Raw genomic sequence first — 24,100 nt, forward strand, 5'->3', positions numbered from 1 at the left:
TTTAAAAATGAAATAAATAAAAAAAGACAACCTCAAAGGTGTCCGTGAGATGATCAGGTTCTACACTTAATCTGGCAAGCTGCCTGGAGTCACCACCAATGAATTGGGTGGCCACTGATGTTTGTTTAATAAATCAGAATAAATGCATCTTAGCCAAAAGGCTGATATCTTGGACCAGCTGGAAAATTTTGTCCAGCAGTGTTCCAAATTTAATGATGATATAAAGAAAAGAAAATGTCAACTTCAGCAAGATAAGCACCACTGCGTTTTGCTTAGACTCTACGAAATGTTAAATATCCAAACTCTGAACTGAGATTGCGAGAAAGGGGCCCATCCTCTAACCAGCAGGGTGATATTTAAAGTAGGTTAATATTGTAATACGTTATTTAATATTTTGAGCATTCTTAGCTCAGCGTTTTCTTAACCTGGCATCTTACTCATTTCGTGGCTTTGGAACTTAATAGTTCAGCATCTTATTATCCTAGTAGGTATTCACCGTAGTTCAGCAATTTAGTAAATTCAGCTTTTAAGTACCTTAATTTGACTCTTAATATATCCTTTTATTTTATATTGTAGTCTGTTGCGGATTACATTAAACAATTTGTTTAGCAATTCTTTTTTTTTTCTGAGCTCTTAAAACAGCTGCTGTGCAATTGTGTTATCATTTTGGCCAAAACAGCACAATAATGTCAAAATAATGTCAAAACACACAAAATGTCCTTCCTGTTGAAGACTACTTCAGCTTCAATCACAACAATACACGAGCACACAAGCTTAAAGTGAACCGCTCCAATCTTGATTGCAGAAAATATGACTTCAGTAACAGAGTTGTTAATGCCTGGAATGCACTACCTGAATCTGTGGTCTCTTCCCAAAATCCCCAAAGCTTTAACCAAAAACTATCTACTATTGACCTCACCCCATTCCTAAGAGGTCTGTAAGGGGTGTGCATAAGAGCACCAACGTGCCTACCGTTCCTGTCCTAATGTTCCCTTTGATTGTATCCAATTTTATATAGTTATTACATATTTATGCTTATATATATGCTTATATATCGTATAGTTATTTCATGCTTATGCTTATATATACTGTTGTGGCAAATAAATAAAATAAAATAAAAATAAAATAAAATAAAAGATGATTGACTGGTCAGACTATCTGCTTTTCTTGACTTTTCTCTTTTTAAGGATAAATTGAACTGTGATAAGGAGTCCTGGGAAATTGCAGTCTAATATTGGTAGTCCTCGACTTACCACCACAATTGAGCACAACAAAATTTCTATTGTTAAGCGAGACAGTTTTAAGTGCATTTTGCCCATTTTACGACCTTTCTTGCGACGGTTGGTAAGTGAATCACTGCAGTGGTAGAATTAGTAAGACGGTTGTTCAATGAATGAAGCAACTCAGATGATTAGGGGACTGGAGGATAAAACATATGAAGAAGGGTTGCAGGAACTGGGTATGTCTAGTTTAACAAAAAGAAGGACTAGGGGAGACATGATAGCTGTGTTCCAATATCTCAGGGGCTGCCACAAAGAAGAGGGAGTCAAGCTGTTCTCCAAGCACCTGAGGGTAGGACAAGAAGCAATAGGTGGAAACTGATCAAGGAGAGAAGCAACTTAGAACTAAGGAGAAATTTCCTGACAGTTAGAACAATTAATAAGTGGAACGACTTGCCTTCAGAAGTTGTGAATGCTCCAACACTGGAAATTTTTAAGAAAATGTTGGATAACCATCTGACTGAGATGGTGTAGGGTTTCCTGCCTGGGCAGGGGGTTGGACTAGAAGGCCTCCAAGGTCCCTTCCAACTCTGATGTTATGTTATGTTATGTTATGAATCTGGCTTCTCCATTGACTTTGCTTGTTAGAAGATCGGAAAAGGGGATCACATGACCCCAGCACACTGCGACCGTCATAAATAGGAACCAGTTTCTAAGCAGCCAAATTTTGATAATGTGACCATGGGGATGCTGCAAGTTTGAAAAAAGGTCATAAGTCACTTTTTTCAGTGCTGTTGTAGCTTCGAACGGTCACTAAACCATTGGTTGTAAGTCAAGGATTAGCTCTAGCTGGCCCTAATAGAGTATAGGCAATCCCTGACCTACGACCAGTTGCTTAGCAATTGATTAAAGTTACCACAGATCCTGACAACCGGCCTGCATTTACAGAAGTTTGCAATGTCCTGAGATCCTTGGATATTTATAATCCCTTGAAATTGTAAAGCCTTTTTTGAAAATTAGATCTGCTGACTGTCTGTGGCAGTGATGGCTAACCTTTTTGCCATCGTGTGCCAAAAGCGGGGGAGCGCGGGGGAGGTCGCACACGTGTGTGCCCCCACTCATAATTCAATGTGCCCCATCCCCTGTGCATGCGTGCGCTATCCCCCCCTGCTCCCCCCCGCTTTTGACATGAGATGGCACAGTCCAGTAGGCCTGTTTTTCACTCTCCCCAGGCTCCAGAGTCTTTCTTGGAGCCTGGGGAGGGCGAAAATGGCCTTCCCCACCCCTCTGGAGGACCTCCGGAAGCCGGAAATGGCCTGTTTTCCGACTTCCGGTGGGTTCTGAAGGCCCAAAAATTAGCTGGCGCTTGAGCGAGGGCAACGCTCGCATGCCCACAGATATGGCTCCGCCTGCCATGTGGCATGTGTGTCATAGGTTTGCCATCACGGGTCTATGGAGATTCTCCATCATGCAGGTCATGGGTGTCCCAAAGGTGCTTTTTTTCAAGAGGCAACCAGACTTTCTGGTTTTTCTTTTGAAGAAGTTTTGCTTCTCATCCAAGAAGCTTCTTCAGCTCTGACTGGATGGTGGGGAATGGAAGGATTTGCATTTGCAACTGGTCATTTGCATCCTTTTAGCAGGTCATTAAGGTCACCTGGAATTACATTTATTTTTTGTGTGAGAGAGATTCTGAAAAAGTTTTGGAAATCTTTGCAGATGTAGGAGGACAGGCGGAGTGTGGAGACGGAGTCAAGAGAGGAATAAGCTTGGAGTTCCTACATTCCCACAAGCTAAGCCCAACCCTTCTTCAATTCCCTTAACTCTTTATCTAGTGCCAATTTAACACTATTAGTTGCCTAGATTTCTTGTGTATAGACACGAGCAATAAATCTTAATTGGAGTTCTTAATGTGTACTCAGGGGTGGGATTCAAAAATTTTAGCAACTGGTTCTTTGCCTCGTTGTTGGGTGGGCGTGCCCTCCCTAGGCTCTGGAGGCTTTTCTTGAGTCTCCAGGAGGGCGAAAATGGTCTCCCCCAGGCTCCGGAGGCCCTCCGGAGGCCAGAAATGGGCCCTTTTTCAGACTTACGGAACCTCCAGGAGGCCCATTTTTCGCCCTCCCAGAGCCTTTGCATGGGCCCTGCACTTACTTGGCATCCAAAATGGGCCACTTGGAGACTCCTGGGAGGGGCAGGGCAGGGCAGGGTGGGTGGGGCCAGCCAGTCCTTGCAACTATTTTACAGATGTAAAATTAGCATCGGGTTCACCCAAACCGGTCTGAACCGGCTGAATCCCACCCCTATGTGTACTCTTGATTCTTCCTACGTGACAGCAAGGCAGGTGAGACTATCTAAAGACAAGATATACTATATATATATTGAAGCCTACCTCTGTTCTTCTATCACCCATCTATCTTCCTTATTTGCCTTAATCGATTTTCTTTTTCTTTTTTTTTTTAGTAAAAAAGTTTTATTTTTACAATCATGTCAAACAATTCATTCAATGTACAGTTAAATACATTTAGTCGGGCCTGCCCAGTCACCACCCCCCTTTTTAACACTCTCCTCTTCTACCTTCTTTTACTATCCAAACCTTCCTCTCCTTCTCTTATCTACATCCTCTCCTCCCTCCACCCTACACCTTCCTCCTTAATCGATTTTCTAAAAACTCACAATACTACGAAGCAAATGTGTTGGGGGCCCTCGTGTTCAAAGAAGGCAGGTGTCAGTTTTGGAAGGCAATTTTCTTTTTGCTTCTTAACTACCACATATTTTAGCTGGGGAAGTTGGGAGGGGGTTGTTGTTGGAGCGGTAGAAAGTTAGTCGTAACAACATTCCGTATTCAAGGACATCCTGCGTCTGATGAAGACTGCCTGAAGATTGCATCCAATTGAGTGTGAAGAGTTGATTGGACAATGGGATGAACTTGTGGGTGTGGGGCAGGGCTGTGAACTGTCAACTGGGTGTGGAAAACCTGGAAGCTTTCAGTTTCAGGTTTTCCCAGCTGTGCTAACACGACATCTCTAATAAATTGGAACTTTGAGGAACCTGAAGCCTCAGAGCTTTATTTCGTTGGGGGTGTTCCTTGGAACCTTGACAGCAGGAGTAAAGAATGACAGGAGATTAAGATTTCTCAGAAATCCTTTATTATAATATCGTTTATGGAGCTTCTCTTAACTTGAGAAAGGATTGGCCAAGAGTCATGAGGAATAAAAACTGGCGGGAGTCGTCTTCTTTTCGGTCCCCCATTTGAAGAATCTATTTTCCCTTCTGGCTAACAAAATTCAACTACAACAAAAAAAATGTAAACATTCACCTGAGGCTTTATGGAACAAGGCTGAGCTGGCAAAACCAAGGCTGAGCATGGGAGCCACACATCCATCTCTAAATGAGAGCGTTCGCTTTCTTCTTTTTGCCACCAGTAAAATAGTGGTGTTTTTTTTTTTAAATAGAAAGGTTGTGATACATCGTCTTCGAGACCTACTTCTCCAATACGACTTGATCGGAAAGCTTGAAGCTGCAGCATAGTAGCTCTACGGATCCCGATAATAGATCCAAACGACTCACTAGCATTGGGCAAAGCTATGCGGCTTCGCAAAAACAAAACCCACACGGGCCTGGTTAGGAAAAAAAGGTGATATCTACAACTGTAAGAGATTATGCAAATAAAATTATGCTAATTCCACGTATTCGTTCCACTACGAATACGTAGAATGGGAGGTAACCGGATTCTATGCTAAATTCTGGATTTGATACCTGTTTGTAACAGAAGGGCAGAGTTGGAAGGGACCTTGTAGGTCATCTAGTCCAACCCCCACCTGTTGTGACTCCAGCCCCCGAACTTGGCCCCATGCCCGAAAGTGACTCCGAGAGTGAGAGGGAAGGGCCAGTAAGGCTTACCTCAGGAGCACCGATTCCTTTGGCTCGGCTCCAGGAGCCAGAACCAGATCAGTCGGAGGACATAATGAGGCCGTCATCCCCTGATTCCTCCCTTCCCCAGGCTACGCCTTCAGACCCAACTGATAATAATAATCAAGCTTGGCTTGACCTGCACTTCAGAAGATTAGAGAGATGGCGTCATCAAAAGGAAGGGTGGGGCAGAAGCTCCACCCCACAGGATATATAAGGAGCTTTGGGACTGCTCTCACTCCACGGGAAGCAAAAGTTTAGCTGAACCGTTTCAAAAAGAGCTGAAAGTCTTGTTACGTGAGTCATTTGTTTGAATTTTGGCAGGCAGCTGCGATTTCTCTGCCAGGACTGATAAGAGCCATGAATCTGCTGGCTGAAGACCAGCTCGTGGGTCTGAAGTGGGGAAGGAGACAGAACACTGGCCAAGCAGGAGACCCTACACCAGGGGTCTCCAACCTTGGCAACTTTACGACTTGTGGACTTCAACTCCCAGAATCCCTCAGCCAGTGAATTCTGGGAGTTGAAATCCACAAGTAGTAAAGTTGCCAAATACCCTATACCATTTCTGACAGATGGCAGTCCAGTCTCTTCTTGAAAAGCTTCCAGTGATGAAGCTCCCACAACTTCTCCCCCACCCATGCCCAGCTGAGCTGTGCGATCATCAGAGGTTTTTTTTTTTTACTTTTAAAAGTATTTTTTCTTCGGCCGAAAAACTGCTTTTAAAAGTAAAAAAAAAAACCTCTGATGATCACGCGGCTCAGCTGGGATCGTCACGGGCTTTTAAAACCCCTTCGGCCGAAGAGGTTGTAGAAAAAATTCTTTTAAAAGGCTCCTCTGATGATCCCAGCTGAGTTACCTGATCATCAGAGACTTTTTTTTTCTTTTAAAGGCAAAAAAATGCTTTTAAAAGGTTCTGACAATCAGGCAACTCAGCTGGGATCATCAGAGGAGCCTTTTAAAAGCATTTTTTCTACAACCTCTTCGGCCGAAGAGGTTGTAGAAAAAATGCTTCTAAAAGTTAAAAAAAAAGCCTCTGATGATCACGCAGCTCAGCTGGGATCATCAGAGGCTTTTAAAAGCATTTTTTCTACAACCTTTTCAGCCGAAGAGGTCGTAGAAAAAATGCTTTTAAAAGGCTCTGGCTATCCCAGTTGAGTTTCCTGATCATCAGAGGCTTTTTTTTCTTTTATAGGCAAAAAAAATGTTTTTAAAAGAAAAGAAAAGCCTCTGATGATCAGGCAACTCAGCTGGGATCATCAGAGGTTTAAAGCATTTTTACAACTCTTCGGCCAAGAGGTTGTAGAAAAATGCTTTTAAAAGTAAAAAAACCTCTGATGATCACGCGGCTCAGCTGGGATCACACGGCTTTTAAAACCCATTCGGTCAAGAGGTTGTAGAAAAATTTTTAAAGGCTTCTGATGATCCCAGCTGAGTTACCTGATCATCAGAGACTTTTTTTCTTTTAAAGGCAAAAATGCTTTTAAAAGGTTCTGACAATCAGGCAACTCAGCTGGGATCATCAGAGGAGTTTTAAAGATTTTTCTACAACCCCTTCGGCCGAAGAGGTTGTAGAAAAAATGCTTCTAAAAGTTAAAAAAAAAGCCTCTGATGATCACGCAGCTCAGCTGGGATCATCAGAGGCTTTTAAAAGCATTTTTTCTACAACCTTTTCAGCCGAAGAGGTCGTAGAAAAAATGCTTTTAAAAGGCTCTGGCTATCCCAGTTGAGTTTCCTGATCATCAGAGGCTTTTTTTTTTTTTATAGGCAAAAAAAATGTTTTTAAAAGAAAAGAAAAGCCTCTGATGATCAGGCAACTCAGCTGGGATCATCAGAGGCTTTTAAAAGCATTTTTTTACAACTTCTTCGGCCGAAGAGGTTGTAGAAAAAATGCTTTTAAAAGTAAAAAAAAAAACCTCTGATGATCACGCGGCTCAGCTGGGATCGTCACGGGCTTTTAAAACCCATTCGGCCGAAGAGGTTGTAGAAAAAATTCTTTTAAAAGGCTCCTCTGATGATCCCAGCTGAGTTACCTGATCATCAGAGACTTTTTTTTTTCTTTTAAAGGCAAAAAAATGCTTTTAAAAGGTTCTGACAATCAGGCAACTCAGCTGGGATCATCAGAGGAGTTTTAAAGCATTTTTCTACAACCTCTTCGGCCAAGAGGTTGTAGAAAAATGCTTCTAAAGTTAAAGCCTCTGATGATCACGCAGCTCAGCTGGGATCATCAGAGGTTTTTAAAGCATTTTTCTACAACCTTTTCAGTCAAGAGGTCGAGAAAAATGCTTTTAAAGGCTCTGGTTATCCAGTTGAGTTTCCTGATCATCAGAGGCTTTTTTCTTTATAGGCAAAAAATGTTTTTAAAAGAAAGAAAAGCCTCTGATGATCAGGCAACTCAGCTGGGATCATCAGAGGTTTAAAGCATTTTTACAACTTCTTCGTCAAGAGGTTGTAGAAAAATGCTTCTAAAGTTAAAGCCTCTGATGATCACGCAGCTCAGCTGGGATCATCAGAGGCTTTTAAAGCATTTTTCTACAACCTTTCAGCCAAGAGGTCGTAGAAAAATGCTTTAAAGGCTCTGGCTATCCCAGTTGAGTTTCCTGATCATCAGAGGCTTTTTTCTTTATAGGCAAAAAATGTTTTTAAAAGAAAGAAAAGCCTCTGATGATCAGGCAACTCAGCTGGGATCATCAGAGGTTTAAAGCATTTTTACAACTTCTTCGTCAAGAGGTTGTAGAAAAATGCTTCTAAAGTTAAAGCCTCTGATGATCACGCAGCTCAGCTGGGATCATCAGAGGCTTTTAAAAGCATTTTTTCTACAACCTTTTCAGCCGAAGAGGTCGTAGAAAAAATGCTTTTAAAAGGCTCTGGCTATCCCAGTTGAGTTTCCTGATCATCAGAGGCTTTTTTTTCTTTTATAGGCAAAAAAAATGTTTTTAAAAGAAAAGAAAAGCCTCTGATGATCAGGCAACTCAGCTGGGATCATCAGAGGCTTTTAAAAGCATTTTTTTACAACTTCTTCGGCCGAAGAGGTTGTAGAAAAAATGCTTTTAAAAGTAAAAAAAAAAAGGTTGGCCACGCCCACCCAGTCACATTACCACCTGCCACCAAGCCACGTCCACAGAACCGGTAGTAACAAATTTTACATTTCACCCCTGTCCAAGGTCACTCCCAACTCTGTAATTCAAAGCCCACCAATTGGACCCAAATGCAATCACACTTTTCAACTCATGTTCCCTGGTAGCCTGATATCTACTGTAACTTTCTACTCCTAAAACTTGCAAAGTTGGTACTTCTACTGCATTGCTAATCCAAGGAAATGTATTTCTGGGATCACTTTTGAGCTCTGCTTGCTATTGAACCAACTTGACCAATGCCTTTAGCCCATTCCGTAGAAGGATTCTCTTCTTATTGGTAGGCTAAAGTTGTGGTCTGGTGCCTTCCAGTTAGCCTTGACTCCTGGCTATGGCCTGGATGGCTCTATGCAATTTTTGTGGCAATGTTTTTGGGAAGTCATTTGACGTTGGGTTTTTCTTCCAGGGGCTGAGAGAGAATGAGGGGCCTAAAGTCATCCAGTTGGCTTTGGAACTAAGGCAGGATTAAAACTCATCGTTTTCTGGATTCTAGTCCAGCGCCTTTAGCTACAACATCAAATTGGGTCTCGCCGTAAAGATGCTTTTCAAATTTTCAGAACTTCATCTGATGCCATCATATAATGATGAGCTGCTGCCTGCAGCTCTCTCTTCAACTGGATGTCATGTTTCAGAGATACATTTGCTGGACTTTCCCTCTCAACTGCAAATAAAGCTTCCTTCTGCTAGAAGAGTTCCTGCGATTTAAAAGCTGCCTGCAATTTTAGAGTGAGCAGATCTTCTAGAAGCATCCTAACCTATCTTTCTTCCTGATGCATTTGCGTCTATGAAAAACTTCGCCCCTCCCTATAATCTCAAGAGGTATAAGGCTCCGCAAAACCTTCGCCATCTGACTCCTCTGCTCAACGCTTCAGTGGACAGATAAGCTATTCCCTGGACACAATCCAAGTAGGGAACTGACCTACAAAATTTCTTTTCTCTACTTTCTTCTATGACTAAAAAGTTGGGACGCGTTTCTCCGGCATCCTTGACTTTTCATTTCCCACCGCCAAAAGTCACAAGAATCAAAATGCATTGCCTTGTTGTGACTCCAGCCCCCGAACCTGGCCCCATGCCCGAAAGTGACTCCAAGAGTGAGAGGGAAGGGCCGGTAAGGCTTACCTTGGGAGCACCGATTCCTTTGGCTCGGCTCAAGGAGCCAAAACCAGACCAGTTGGAGGACATAATGAGGCCGTCATCCCCTGATTCCTCCCTTCCCCAAGCTACGCCTTCAGACCCAGCTGATAATAATAATCAAGCTTGGATTAACCCGCGCTTCAGAAGATTAGACAGGCGGCGTCATCAAAAGGAAGGGTGGGGCAGGAGCCCCACCCCACAGGATATATAAGGAGCTTTGGAACTGCTCTCACTCCACGGGAAGCAAAGTTTAGCTGATTCGTTTCAAAAACAGCTGAAAGTCTTGCTATGTGAGTCATTTGTTTGAACTTTGGCAGGCAGCTGCGATTTCTCTGCCAGGACTGATAAGAGCCGTGAATCCACTGGCTGAAGGCCAGCTCGTGGGTCTGAAGTGGGGAAGGAGACAGAACACGCCTTAGTTGGCAGCATGCCTTACTTTTAAAGCGCAAGGATGCATGCCCGAGACTTTGCGTTTAGAACCCGTACAGTTCTGGAGACTACACTTCAAATCAAGCCCGAGGGCGATATTTCTCCATGGGCTTATTGGACTCTTGAGTGCCTTTAGGTTGGTAGTTCCATAAGGGAACCTGCCTGGATTCTCAGGATTCTACAGGACAACTAATGCCATCATGCAATTGGAACCGGCCCTTTCCCTCCCACCCCAACCCCCTCAAAGAGATATAGATGATGACCATGGTTTTAGGCAAATGATGCAACCTTGGAAGGCCATCCCAGAGCTTCTAGGAAAAAAGTCATGCGCTGATGTGATGGTAAATTATGGGATAGCAGCCAGCCCGAGATGAAAGCTTGAGCTTTCCGGGGTTGACTTAGATCTGCTGAACTTAATCGATTCCGTTTCCAGGGTGGACCGTTCCTAGATCATCCCTGCCAGCCAAGGCGGGAGGAAAAGTCCCACCGTTCCCAGCAAGCAGACTAAGATAAACATCCAGAGGAATATTCTGTCAATGACCATGGCCACATATTTCCAGTCTTCTTTCACCTACAGAGACAGAGAGAGAGAGAGAGAGAAAAAAAGGAGAATCAGAAGCAAGGCATTCATAAAAGATAACGGTAAATTTTTCCCCTGTCCAGTCGTGACTGATTCAAGGGGTGGTGGCGTCCACTCCGTTTCTTAGCCAAAGGACCAGTGTTGTCCAAAGATGCTTCTGTGGTCATGTGGTTGGCAGGACTATATGCCGAGGTGCACAGAACATTGTTACCTTCCCACCAAAGTGATACCTATTGACCTACTCACATTTGCATGTTTACGAACTGCTAGATGGGCAGGAGCTGGAGCAAGGAACGGGAGCTCACCCTGTCAGGCAGCGCTTGGTCCCAAATGCAGGCTGTCAGCTTCCCTGCTGACAAGCTCAGTGTCTTTAACCACTGAGTTATCACACCCCTAAGACCAGTGGTGGTTTTATCTGGTTCGGGCGAACCGGTAGCAGCGGCTGCAGCCGGCTCCGGCCACCCGCCTGGATGTAATCATGTCCCATTTATCCAGTTTTTGACCTTCTATGCGTGCGCGGAAGGCACTGCGCGTGCGCGGAGGTGGTGTGTGTGAGCAAAGCGTGCATGCAGGCATGTGCACGCTCACATTTGCAAACCGATAGCGAAGGTAAGTGAATACCATCTCTGCCTAAGACATTCATAATATGGGAGAATTTCAGCTTCTTGCGAAAGTGCTTTCAAAATGTGTAAATCCCAGAATAGCCTTCTGCCACAGATGGCTAACTAAACATGAGCCAGCACTGTCACCCCTGTTCATAAGACATTTTTTTTTCCCAACACCACTGTAACTTTGAACGTTCATTAAATGAACGTAAGTTGAGGATTACCTGCATTAACTGGGTTTTTTTTTCCTATCCACATCCTCTGGAAGGTATGGATATACCTTCCTTGACTTCCAGCTTATCTATAGTTCCTCTTCAAGATAAAAGTTCAGAGCTCTTATAGCTCCATAGAGATATACATCATTTTTTTTATTTTTGAGAACTAGAATAAATAACAGAATAACAGAGTTGGAAGGAACCTTGGAGGTCATCTAGTCCAACCCCTGTTCAAGCAGGAAACCCTAAACCACATAAATCACCCAGCCAATTGTTACGCTTCAGGCAGGACTAGAATTCCCAGTCTCCTGGATTGGCCCAAAGTCACCCAGCCAACTGTCATGCCTCAGGTGGAACTAGAACTCACAATCGCCTGGTGACTGACCCCAAAGTCACCTGGCTTTCTTTCCTCAGGTGGGACTACAATTCCCAGTCTCCTGGTGATTGACCCAAAGTCACCCAGCCAGCTGTCCTGCCTAAGACTGGACTTTTTGTTGTTAGTTGCGAAGTCGTGTCCGACCCATCGCGACCCCATGGACAACATTCCTCCAGGCCTTCCTGTCCTCTACCATCCTCTGGAGTCCATTTAAACTCATGCCTACTGCTTCAGTGACTCCATCCAGCCACCTCGTTCTCTGTAGTCCCCTTCTTCTTTTGCCCTCAATCTTTCCCAGCATTAGGCTCTTCTCCAGTGAGTCCTTCCTTCTCATTAAGTGGCCAAAGTATTTCAGTTTCATCTTCAGGATCTGGCCTTCTAAGGAGCAATCAGGGTTGATCTCCTCTAGGACTTACTTGTTTGTTCGCCATGCAGTCCAAGGGACTCGCAGGAGTCTTCTCCAGCACCAGAGTTCAAAGGCCTCAATTCTTTGGCGCTCAGCCTTTCTTATGGTCCAACCTTCACAGCCATACATTGCAACTGGGAAAACCATAGCTTTGACTATACGCACTTTTGTTGGCAGGGTGATGTCTCTGCTTTTTAGTACGCTGTCTAGATTTGCCATAGCTTTCCTCCCCAGGAGCAAGCGTCTTTTAATTTCTTGGCTGCAGTCCCCATCTGAGGTAATCTTGGAGCCCAGGAAAATAAAATCTGTCACTACCTCCATTTCTTCACCATCTATCTGCCAGGAATTGAAAGGGACGGATGCCATGATTTTAGTTTTCTTAATGTTGAGTTTCAAGCTAACTTTTGCACTCTCCTCCTTCACCCGCATCAAGAGACTCTTTAGTTGTTGGACTGGACTAGAACTCACTGTCTCCTGATTTCTAGGTCAGCACCAGTGGTGGGATTCAACCGGTGTTACCACCAGTTCGCTTCACGCAGGCGCTTTGCGCAAGTGTATTGAATTTCAGAACAGCTGAGGCATGGCAATCTGCTCTGCTAAGCCTATCAGCTGGGCTAAAAACGAATGAATATAGGTAGGTATAGCGCAGGGGCGGATGGGGGTGCCCAACTAACAGTCACAGCGAACTGGTTTGTTCTCACCTCACTATCTCCGCTACTGACTTGCCTGAACCAGGGAGAACCAGTAGTAGTAGTAGTAGTTGAAGTAGTAGTAGTAGTAGTAGTAGTAATAATAATAACAACAACAACAACAACAACAACAACAACAACAACAGAGTTGGAAGGGACCTTGGAGGTCTTCTAGTCCAACCCTCTGTCCAGGCAGGAAACCCTACATCATTTCAGACAAATGGCTATCCAACATTTTCTTAAAAACTTCCAGTGTTGGAGCATTTACAACTTCTGCAGGCAAGTTGTTCCACTGATTAATTGTTCTCACTGTCAGGAAATGTCTCCTTAGTTCTAAGTTGCTTTGTTCCTTGATTAGTTTCCACCCATTGCTTCTTGTTCTACCCTCAGGTGTAGCAACTCACCACTGGTCAGCACCTTCACCATTACATCAAACTAGCTCTACCTTTATAAGTAACCCAGAATTCCTCCTGCATTTCACCTCCTGATAATGGAATCATGAAATCCATTATCATCTCATCCCATGGACATTCCACCAATTCCTGCTGAATTGTGTGCACATCCAACGAACGAAATCCCTTCGTTAACTACTTCGGGCTGCCTTGCAAAAAAAAAAAAAAAAAGTAAGGCAAGTACATTACTTCAAAACTCCCACAACACTGTCTGAAATCCTTCCCTTTTTTTGAAAAAAAAATGTCAAATGATTAGACAATTGTGGAATGCCTATACCCATGACTCTGTCTGTCATTTGCACCTCTATAACTGTCTGGTTCGGTTCTGCAACCCAACAAGAAAAACACAGACTTCAGAGGATAATTAGAACTGCAGAAAAAATAATTGCTACCAACCTGCCTTCCATTGAGGACCTGTATACTGCACAAATCAAGAAGAGGGCCGTGAAAATATTTACAGATCCCTCACATCCAGGACATAAACTGTTTCAACTCCTACCCTCAAAACGATGCTATAGAGCACTGCACACCAGAACAACTAGACACAACAACAGTTTTTTCCCGAAGGCCATCACTCTGCTAAACAAATAATTCCCTCAACAATGTCAAACTATTTACTAAATCTGCACTACTATTAATCTTCTCATCGTTCCCATCACCAATCTCTTTCCACTTATGACTGTATGACTGTAACTTTGTTGCTGGCAATCCTTATGATTTATATTGATATATTGACCATCAATTGTGTTGTAAATGTTGTACCTTGATGAACGTATCTTTTCTTTTATGTACACTGAGAGCATATGCACCAAGACAAATTCCTTGTGTGTCCAATCACACTTGGCCAATAAAAAATTCTATTCTATTCTATTCTATTCTATTCTATTCTATTCTATTCTATTCTATTCTATTCTATTCTATGACGGCAAACCAGAGGTGGCACACAGAGCCCTGTCTGTGGGCACAAGAGCCGTCACCCCAGGTCAGCTCTGCTGTGCATGCGTGTGTGGCAGAGGTGGGTTTCAGCAGGTTCTGACCAGTTCTGGAGAACCGGTAGTGGAAATTTTGAATAGTTCGGAGAACCAGTAGTAAAAATTCTGACTGGCCCCGCCCCCATCTATTCTCTGCCTCCCGAGTCCCAGCTGATCGGGAGGGAATGGGGATTTTGCAGTAACCTTCCCCTGGACTGGGGTGGGAATGGAGATATTGCAATATCCTTCCCCTGGGAGTGGGGAGGAAATGGAGATTTTACAGTATCCTTCCCCTGCCATGCCCACCAAGCCACGGCCATCAAGCCATGCCATGCGCACTGTTAAGGGTAATATGGGTTCACAACCAAGGTTGTGGACTGTTGAGCAGAGTACCCTATGCATGAAAACAACTGATACTGGTTGTATACAATAACAGTCACTTGCAGACAAACTGGGGTTTGATATTCCTTTACTTTTAGGGAAAAGGCAAAAACGTAGTCCAAATACAATTCCAGGTCATACACATATAAAGTCAATCAGTCAGGGATGTTACAAATATCAGGTCTTCTTACCAAACGTAGACTTGCACAACAAACAAGGTCTTCTTTCAGTTCAGCAAAACACAGTTCAATACACAATAGTTAGTATCTTGAGGAATCAGTAACTAGCCATGATCAAGCAACGATCATAAAGCTCAAATATATAGTTGCAGCATGTCATCAGGTTACAATCCTGTAGCGTCCCTGTAGATTCCCCACAAGCCATAATTTAGTAGTCCTTTTATACATTGGCTACAGAGCTCAACCAATCAGGATGCTTGCATGATGCAGCACAGCCTTAAAGCAATATCATGCCTTTCTACAAACATGCATAGTTAGTTTATATATTGCCTGGCCAACTAGTTAGGCAAATAACAATTTCCTGACACCCACCAAGCCACGCCCACAGAACCTGTAGTAAAAAAAAAATTGAAACTGGTGTGTGCCTCCAGCTGGCCAGCTGGTCTTTGTGTGGGATGGGCATACATGCACATGCGGGGGGGGGGGGCAAATGCAGACCCCCCCTCACATGCATTGAATTTGAGGGGTTTGGGCGCACACGCACATATTCACACACACACACATGTGATTTGGGCACTCGGTTTAGAAAAGGTTAGCCATCGCTGGCTTGTACACACGAAGTGGGGGATTTTTTTTTTCACAAGCCAATTCAGTATTTTTTTAATTAAGTTTTTTATTAATAATTCAAATTAAAAACAATGGACATGGTTTAACGTCACTGGTTTTAAGCTAATAAATGGTATATTTCTTTATCTTTGTACAAATTTACATTACTTCTTACATGTCCAATCTTGATTGCAGAAAATATGACTTCAGTAACAGAGTTGTTGATGCTTGGAATAAACTACCTGAATCTGTGGTCTCTTCCCAAAATCCCCAAAGCTTTAACCAAAAACTATCTACTATTGACCTCACCCCATTCCTAAGAGGCCTATAAGGGGCGTGCATAAGAGCACCAGCGTGCCTACTGTTCCTGTCCTAGTGTTCCCTTTGATTGTATCCAATTCATATAGTTATTTCATGCTTATGCTTATATATACTATGTGACAAAAAAAATAAAAAAATAAAATAAAATGTCAAGCAGGGGTGGGTTTTACTTACCTTTACTAATGTTCGGCACCTGTTGTGCCTCGCCCTCAGCCGGGCCCCTCCCATCTCCTGCTATCTGAGCCAAAGACTGATAGTGAAGAAGAATGCCTCCAGCCCCCAGCCCTGGCACCATGCCCGGACAGACTGAGCAAACAAACCTCCCTCCTATAGCATGTGAGCATGAAGCCAGCCACGAGCTAGAATTGCCGGCAGCTGAGCAGGAAGACGAAAAGTGGACAGATCCCCGCTTCCGGAGAATGGAGAGGCGACGTCAGCAAAAGGAAGGGAGGGGCAGGCCTGGATAAGTGCTGAGTCATGGAGCCACACCCTATGGCCTATATAAAGGATCTGCTTTTTGGCATTCCTTGAGTCAGGCAAAGTCTCATCTGGTTGCTGAAGTCACACCTTGGATTCCTACCTGCCCTGAGAACTCTGACAGGAATTTGGCAAAGTTGCAGAAGTTTCGTGGCCACGCTGGATACAGACTTCCCAGACCCGGCCGTCAGAGGAGGAGTGGGACACGACAGCACCACTGATGTCAAGTATGTAAGTTTAATTCCTCTTAAACAGCTACATCCACAATCAATATAATCGTATCTCACATACAAGTTTAACGTACATTGACATATGCATTTCTAGACCTTCATTAAGCCAATTCAGGATTTGCTGGAGGCCACAGAGCTCCTGTCTAAGCCTTCAGTTGTTTAAATCCTCAAAAGCCTTCCCCATTTGAGGGCAGAAATTTATTTCTCCAGTTTCCCTCCAACTTACAGGGCTTTGTCAATCTCTGTATTTTTTTCCCCCGAGTCATGTGAAATTAATATCAAATGATCTTTGGAGAGCAATTAAAGTCACACTGTATTTGAAGGGATGGGGGAAAAGCCAGATGAGAAAAACCAAATAACTCCTTTACGTTCAGGACAGCTTAAAATTAAATTGGGGACACAGCACAACATACTTCACATACTCATAAGTCAGTGTTTCTCAATCTTGGCCACTTGCAGAGGTATGGACTTCAACTCCCAGAATTCCTGAAGTCTTGCTGGCTAAGGAATTCTGGGAATTGAAGCAGTGGTGAAATGTAAAATTTGTTACCACCAGTTCTGTGGGCGTGGCTTGGTGGGGGAGGGGGGTAATGTGACTGGGTGGGCGTGGCCAACTTTTTTTTTTTTAACCTTTCAAAGCATTTTTTCTACAACTTCTTCGGCCGAGTCAAGTGATCCCCATTTGTGACCTTCCGACGAACAAAGTCAGTGAGGAAGGCAGATTCACTTAATTGTGGCAAGAAAGTTCCTAAAATGGGGCAAAATTCGCTGAACAAATAACTCACTTAGCAACAGAAATTTGGGGCTCAATTGTGGTCGTATGTCCAGGACTACCTGGAGTCCAAATTTATTTATTTATTTATTTATTTTTCAAATTTTTATACCGCCCTTCTCCGAAGACTCAGGGCGGTGTACAGCAAATGAAACACAATAATCCAAAAATTTTAAAATACAATATCCGGTTTAAAAATCTAATTCAATCGCTGTATGTTAAAAATATTAAGTAAGAAAATTACAAAAATAGAATAAAACCCCTATTTAAAAGCCCACTAAAAACCCACAGCATTAAAATCAATCAGGCCAGCTCCGCTTGGTGAAAAAAGAAGGTCTTGAGCTCCCGCTTAAAGGTCCGAAGATCAGGGAGAAGACGGAGTCCCACCGGCAGATCGTTCCACAAGGCCGGAGCCCCCACAGAGAACGCTCTTCTCCTGGGGGCCACCAGCCGACATTGGTTGGCCGATGGCACCCTAAGGAGGCCCTCCCTGTGATAGCGGACTGGACGCACCGGATGATGGGAGGTAACTGGCGGCAGCAGGCTGTCCCGTAAATATCCCGGTCCCATGCCATGGAGCGCTTTAAAGGTGACTTCGGTGTGAGGTACCAGCTGTACGCTGATGACACCCAGCTGTACTTTTCCACACCGGGCCACCCCAATGAAGCTATCGAAGTGCTGTCCCGGTGTTTGGAAGCTGTACGGGTCTGGATGGGGAGAAACAAGCTCAAGCTCAATCCCTCCAAGACAGAGTGGCTGTGGATGCCGGCATCCCGGTACAGTCAGCTGAGTCCACGGCTGACTGTTGGGGGCGAGTCATTGGCCCCGATGGAGAGGGTGCGCAACTTGGGCGTCCTCCTGGATGAACGGCTGTCTTTTGAAGATCATTTGACGGCCGTCTCCAGGAGAGCTTTTTACCAGGTTCGCCTGGTTCGCCAGTTGCGCCCCTTTCTAGACCGGGATGCCCTATGCACGGTCACTCACGCCCTCATGACGTCTCGTCTGGATTACTGCAATGCTCTCTACATGGGGCTCCCCTTGAGGGGCATCCGGAGGCTTCAGTTAGTTCAGAATGCGGCTGCGCGGGTGATAGAGGGAGCCCCTCGTGGCTCCCATGTGACACCTCTCCTGCGCAGACTGCACTGGCTGCCTGTGGCCTTCCGGGTGCGCTTCAAGGTTTTGGTAACCACCTTTAAAGCGCTCCATGGCATAGGGCCGGGTTATTTACGGGACCGCCTGCTGCGACCGAATACCTCTCACCGACCCGTGCGCTCTCACAGAGAGGGACTCCTCAGGGTGCCGTCAGCTAGGCAGTGCCGTCTGGCGACACCCAGGGGAAGGGCCTTGTCTGTGGGGGCTCCCACCCTCTGGAACGAACTCCCCCCAGGACTTCGTCAACTTCCGGACCGCCGAACCTTCCGCCGCGAGCTTAAAACACATCTATTTATTTGTGCAGGACTGGAGTAGATTTTAAATTTTATACTGGTTTTAATGGGTTTTATTATTTATATGGTTTTTTTAAAAAAATTGGGCCATGTAGAATAAGCTTTTTAACTGTTATTTTATTCTGTATTTATATGTATTTTTATTTGCCTGTGAACCGCCCTGAGTCCCTAGGGAGATAGGGCGGTATATAAATATGATAAATAAATAAATAAATAAATAAATAACCAGCACCTTGAAGCGCACCCGGAAGACCACCGGCAACCAGGGCAGCCTGCGCAGGAGAGGTGTTACATGGGAGCTACGAGGTGCTCCCTCAATCCCCCACACGGCCGCATTCTGTACCAGTTGGAGCCTCCGGGTGCTCCTCAAGGGGAGCCCCATGTAGAGAACATTGCAGTAATCCAGACGGGAAGTAACGAGGGTGTGAGTGACTGTGTATAATGAGTCCCGATCCAGGAAAGGGCGCAATTGGCGAAACAGGCGAACCTGATGAAAAGCTCTCCTGGCGACGGCCGTCAGATGGTCTTCTAAAGACAGCCGTGCGTCCAGGAGAATGCCTAAATTGCGCACCGATTCCCTGGGGGCTAATGATTCGCCCCCCACAGTCAGCAATGGGGTTATTTGACTGTGCCGGGACGCTGGTATCCACAGCCACTTCGTCTTGGATGGGTTGAGTCGGAGTCTGTTCGTCCCCATCCAGACCCGCACGGCCTCAAGACACTGAGTCATCACATTGACGGCTTCGTTGGGGTGGTTCGGGGTGGAAATGTACAGCTGAGTATCGTCAGCATACAGCTGACAACTCACCCGAAGCCACGAATGATCTCCCCCAGCGGCTTCATATAGATGTTGAACAGGAGAGGTGAGAGAATCGACCCCTGCGGCACCCCACAAGTGAGTTGCCTAGCGGTCGATCTCTGCCCCCCTGTCAACACCATCTGCGAACGGTCGGAGAGGTAGGAGGAGAACCACCGCAAAACGGTGCCTCCCAAATCTAGAAACCTAGAAACATTCAGGATGGGGAATGTAAAAATCTGTAGCTCATTGGTACCGAGGAATTTTAATTTGCGTGAGAACTTTTTGGAGCAAAACCTCTTACTACTTACATTCCAGCTTTATTGTTTAGCCAAAAAAAAAAAGTCAATTTTCACTTGAAGGAGCCTTTAATATGCACAACTTTTCCCCGTGGCAGCCATATTTCAGTGGTACACTGAATTGGAGCATGAAGGGAACAGTTTGTTAAACACATAAAAGGTTTCCAGATCAATTTTTTTTAGTGCCTTTTTATTTGCAAGTCCATTTTGCAAATTGATTGGGAATCAGGGCTGAGGACGATGGGATGACAGGAAAAGGGTGAATTCCTAAATTTCTAAATAGTACATCAGCGGGGGAATCTTCTGAAGTCTGCTATTGGTTACGTGTGTCTGATACCGAGCGCCAGCTTTGTTCGTGCCGCGCATGCGCGCCTGAGGTGCACCTACGCAGCACTAAAAAAAGAACATTTTGAAGCCTTCCAAGTCTGGAAAGATAAGTAGAAGAGCAAGGGGGGAATCCGCTGTGCCACGCGATTGTTGTGGTCCACCGGCACCTGTGGAGCCGGCAACAGAGTTGGACAGTGATGAGGCTGAGGAAGAACGTGGGCCAGTCCTGGAGGCTGGGGAAGGCCCGGATGAGGGCTCTGCGTCAAAGGCAGAGGTGGGGCCAAAGCCATCGGGGAGGTGCGGAATCCGGAGCCTCCAGAGGCTGACAGTAGTGAGGCAGAGAAACAGGAGGAGCCTGTTCCTAATGAACGCATGAGAAGAGCTGCCAGAAGGCAAGAGCAGCTCAAACAAAGAGAATGACTTGGGAATAGGGCCAAGAGATGATTGGCCCCTCCCACAAGGCTTAAAAGACCAGCAATGGCTCTTGGGCTGTTTGTCGGAAAACAACATTGATAGCCTTGTTCCTTATCTTGCTGCATTTATTTCTTTTCGGCGTCTTCTGCTTTTGAACTTTTGCCAAGAAAAGCCTTTGGCAGTTTGCCTAATTAGACCAAGGTTGGTGATAAGACTGAAGAGTTGTATTATAAAGAATTTGCTTTGATTTAGTTTGGACTAAGCTGAGAATGAGTTAATTCTCAGCTATTCTAAGAAAATCTGTTCGTGTTTAAACTGATTGCGTCTACTACTACGTACTCGAGCTGAGTCACAACAGTGATTTAGATTAGCTAGAAAACAGGAAATCTGACGATTCTAGCTAATATAAATTGCACATCACAGCTGATCGTCACCCAGCTGATCGTTGGAAATACCAGTTTGCCCAAACTGGTAGCATTTTTTACTACAGGTTCAGGAGAACCAGTCCGAACCGGTAGCATTTCACCCCTGCAATACATGCAGGGAAAGGGGCAGGAGTTTATTTGGGCCCCTAAGATATTGGAGCAAGCTAGAAAAATAAAGTCAATGGGCAGAAGAAGATGATGGATAGAAAGTTATAAAGAAAGAGTGAATTTTCCTACTCCATTAATAGGAGCGACCTTAAAGGAAGCGACCAAACGTTTTTCTCTCACCATAATTAATGCTGCCCAAGGACTTTTTACAGGTAGTCCTCGACTTACAACAATTTGTTTAGTGACTGTTACAATGACGCTGAAAAAAAGTGACTTATGACCGTTTTTCACAGTTACGACCTTTCCAGCATCCTCATGATCCTGTGATCAGAATTCAGATGCTTAGCAACTGCTTCATACTTATGACCATCGCTGTGTCCCAGAGTCATGCAATCCTCTTCTGCGACCTTCTGACGGGCAAAGTCAATGAGAAAGCCAGGTTCACTTAACAGCCGGGTTACTAACTTATCAACTTACAGTGATTCGCTTAACGACTGAGGCAAGAAAGGTCGTAAAATGGGGCAAACCTCGCTTAACAAATGTCTCACCGAAAAACAGAAATTTGGGGCTCAATTGTGGTCGTAAATCAAGAACTACCTGTATTTATAAGAGATTATTTACAGCTCAGTGTTGATGCTCTCTGAACTTAGTTGTTTTCTTGCAGACGTAGCATTGCCCAATTTTTAACGTCATCAGTGTTAGAAGGGAGCAGGGTTTGCTCTCTGCTTATATACCAGCGGCTTACCCTGTCAGTGTTGGCTGGTTGCTGGCAAAAGAGGCATTTTGTTCTTTTGTTTCCTTTTTATTTTTTTATTGTCTTTTTTGAATAGCATGTCAATGTGTATCTCTCTAGGCCTGTTGATGGCTCATTTGGCTGAGTGCCAGATTTCCAGGAATTCTCTAGCTCTCCTCCCCAGCAATCAACACCCAGATAAGCAGAGATTAACACTGGGATTAATACCAGACCAACAACCAAGCAGGAAATAATACCCCAATCAAGGACTTAGCGACTCAGACGAACAATCAAACAGTAAACAAGAGCTTAATCAGGGAACTACTACCAGGAGAAAACAACACATCCACCCACATTAATGGGGCAAACTATGGTATATAAACAGAGAGCAAATTCCACCCTCTTCTAACACTGATGATATTACCTACGTAGGTAATGAAATGTGTGCTAGAAAACCACCAAGCTTAGAGAGCACCCAGGACTGCACAGTCATTCTCCTCCTCCTCCTCCTCCTCCTCCTCTTCCTCCTTTCCACCTCCTCCTCCTTCAAACCCCACTCCCTTCTAATACTGATGAAGACACCTAGCATGGTGATGAAATGTCTGCTAGAAAACCATCAAGCTCAGAGGGCACCCAGGACCCCACAGTCATCCACCACCACCACCTCCTCCTCCTCCACCTCCACCTCCTCCTTCTCCTCCCAAACCCCACTCCCTTCTAGTACTGATGAAGACACCTAACATGGTGATGAAATGTCTGCTAGAAAACCACCAAGCTCAAGGAGCACCAAGGACCCCACAGTTCTCCTCCTCTACCACCACCGCTACCTCCTCGTCCTCCCCATGGCTATCATTAAGTGTTGTATCTTAGCATTCTTGATGAACGTATCTTTTCTTTTATGTACACATGCACCAAGACAAATTCCTTGTGTGTCCAATCACACTTGGCCAATAAAAAAATTCTATTCCATTCCTCCCCCCTGCAAACCCCAACCCCTTCTATTACTGATGAAATTACCTAGTAGAGTTATGAAATGTCTGCTGGAAAACCACCAAGCTCAGCGAGCACCCAGGACTCCACAAACTGGCCATTTCTCTGACCCTCACTAGCAGAAGATCTATGGGGCACCCCTTCTTTTTCTGTGACAAACCTGAAAGTAAATGTGATCTTCGGTGAAGCCATCCTCCCTAACCGCACCATCCACATAGTTTTGACAGCAGCATGGAAGAAATTTGCTGGGATCACCTTCTTCGTGGTCTTTTTCCACTTCCCGATCTAGCCACTGCAGAGAGTCCCCATCCAAATACTAACCAAGGCTGATCCTGCTTATCTCTGAAATTTAGCGCTGCTTGCCTTAAGGCAATGCAAATTTTTGAATGGGTGCTCCATGATAACTCCCCCCCTTTTTTTTTTTATTCAAAAAGTTTTACAAAAAAAATTTTCCCCCCCTTTCCCCCCAACCCCTCTCCCTTCACAAACCCCCTCCCCCCTCCCCCCTGGCTTCCCGGAACAAACACAAGGTATAGTTAAAAATAAGACAACCATATGCTAAAAAAATTTTTTTCCCCAAAACTATTATACCAATTCTCCCTCTCTAGCTCTGACTTCCTCCTTACATAACCAAAATCCTTCAAAAAATTAACAATAAACAATAATAAAATATATAGATCAGTAGAACAAATTAATCCTAAAATATTTAAAACCAGCTAAAGCATAAAAATCCAATCCAATTCAGAGAATATCTCCTTATAACTTCTATAACCATATAATTTTCCCCAAGTCTTTCTTACATAAGATCTTTCGAGAATATTCTATTTAAAATTCAATACAACAGATTATAGAATTTCAATACAGGGAAATTACAATATCTGTTCAACTTTAGTCCTTCCTCGTCAAAATCCAGTATAAATCCAAATATCTAGTCTTTTATGATGGTTATAAAACATATAATCAACCCATTTCTTCCAAATCTTCCTTACATATTATCTTTCACAAAGGCTAAAATCTTTTCTGTTAATATTTCAAAAAAAAATTCTTTCAAAAATGATACTTTTGTCTCTTGCCATTTTTGATGCATTAGTCTCTGTCTTTCCTTCATTACTCCTTTTGAAAAGTCAGTCACAATATTTCCTAATAGTTCCTTATGTCCAAGAATCCACGAGTTACTGCCGATATTCCTCAATCCGAAAAGAGAACTCTTGGAAAGCATTAACCCTGTGAATTTTTCCATTTCGGAGACAGCCTCCTGTAGCACAACTTCAGGCTTTTCATCCAAACTTTTAAAAAGGCTTCTTTACATCCATTCCATATTCCAAGTCCTGATTACTTTGGTTAATTTCCTCCAAACTCTCATCCAAAACGCCATTTTTTCCAATTCGTATTGTTGAATAATTAAATACATTCTTTCTGTATAATCCTGTATAAAGTCACGAATCCATTCTTCTGAAAAAACCTTCATGGCAAAGTTCTTGCT

General features: G+C 44.1%; 1 protein-coding gene across 1 annotated transcript in view; it reads right to left on the reverse strand.

Annotated features, from left to right (window-relative positions):
• Window positions 1-8,054: 8,054 nt before the first annotated feature.
• CHRNA4 (cholinergic receptor nicotinic alpha 4 subunit) overlaps window positions 8,055-24,100 on the reverse strand; it is a 128,987-nt gene continuing 112,941 nt past the window's right edge. Inside the window, exon 6 of the mRNA XM_058174285.1 lies at window positions 8,055-10,391. Coding sequence (XP_058030268.1) covers window positions 10,266-10,391 — 126 coding nt within the window. The 3' untranslated portion in view covers window positions 8,055-10,265. The remainder of the gene's footprint in view (window positions 10,392-24,100) is intronic.

The sequence above is a fragment of the Ahaetulla prasina genome, chromosome 3 (genome assembly GCF_028640845.1).
Source record: "Ahaetulla prasina isolate Xishuangbanna chromosome 3, ASM2864084v1, whole genome shotgun sequence".
NCBI classification, from domain to species: Eukaryota; Metazoa; Chordata; class Lepidosauria; order Squamata; family Colubridae; genus Ahaetulla; species Ahaetulla prasina.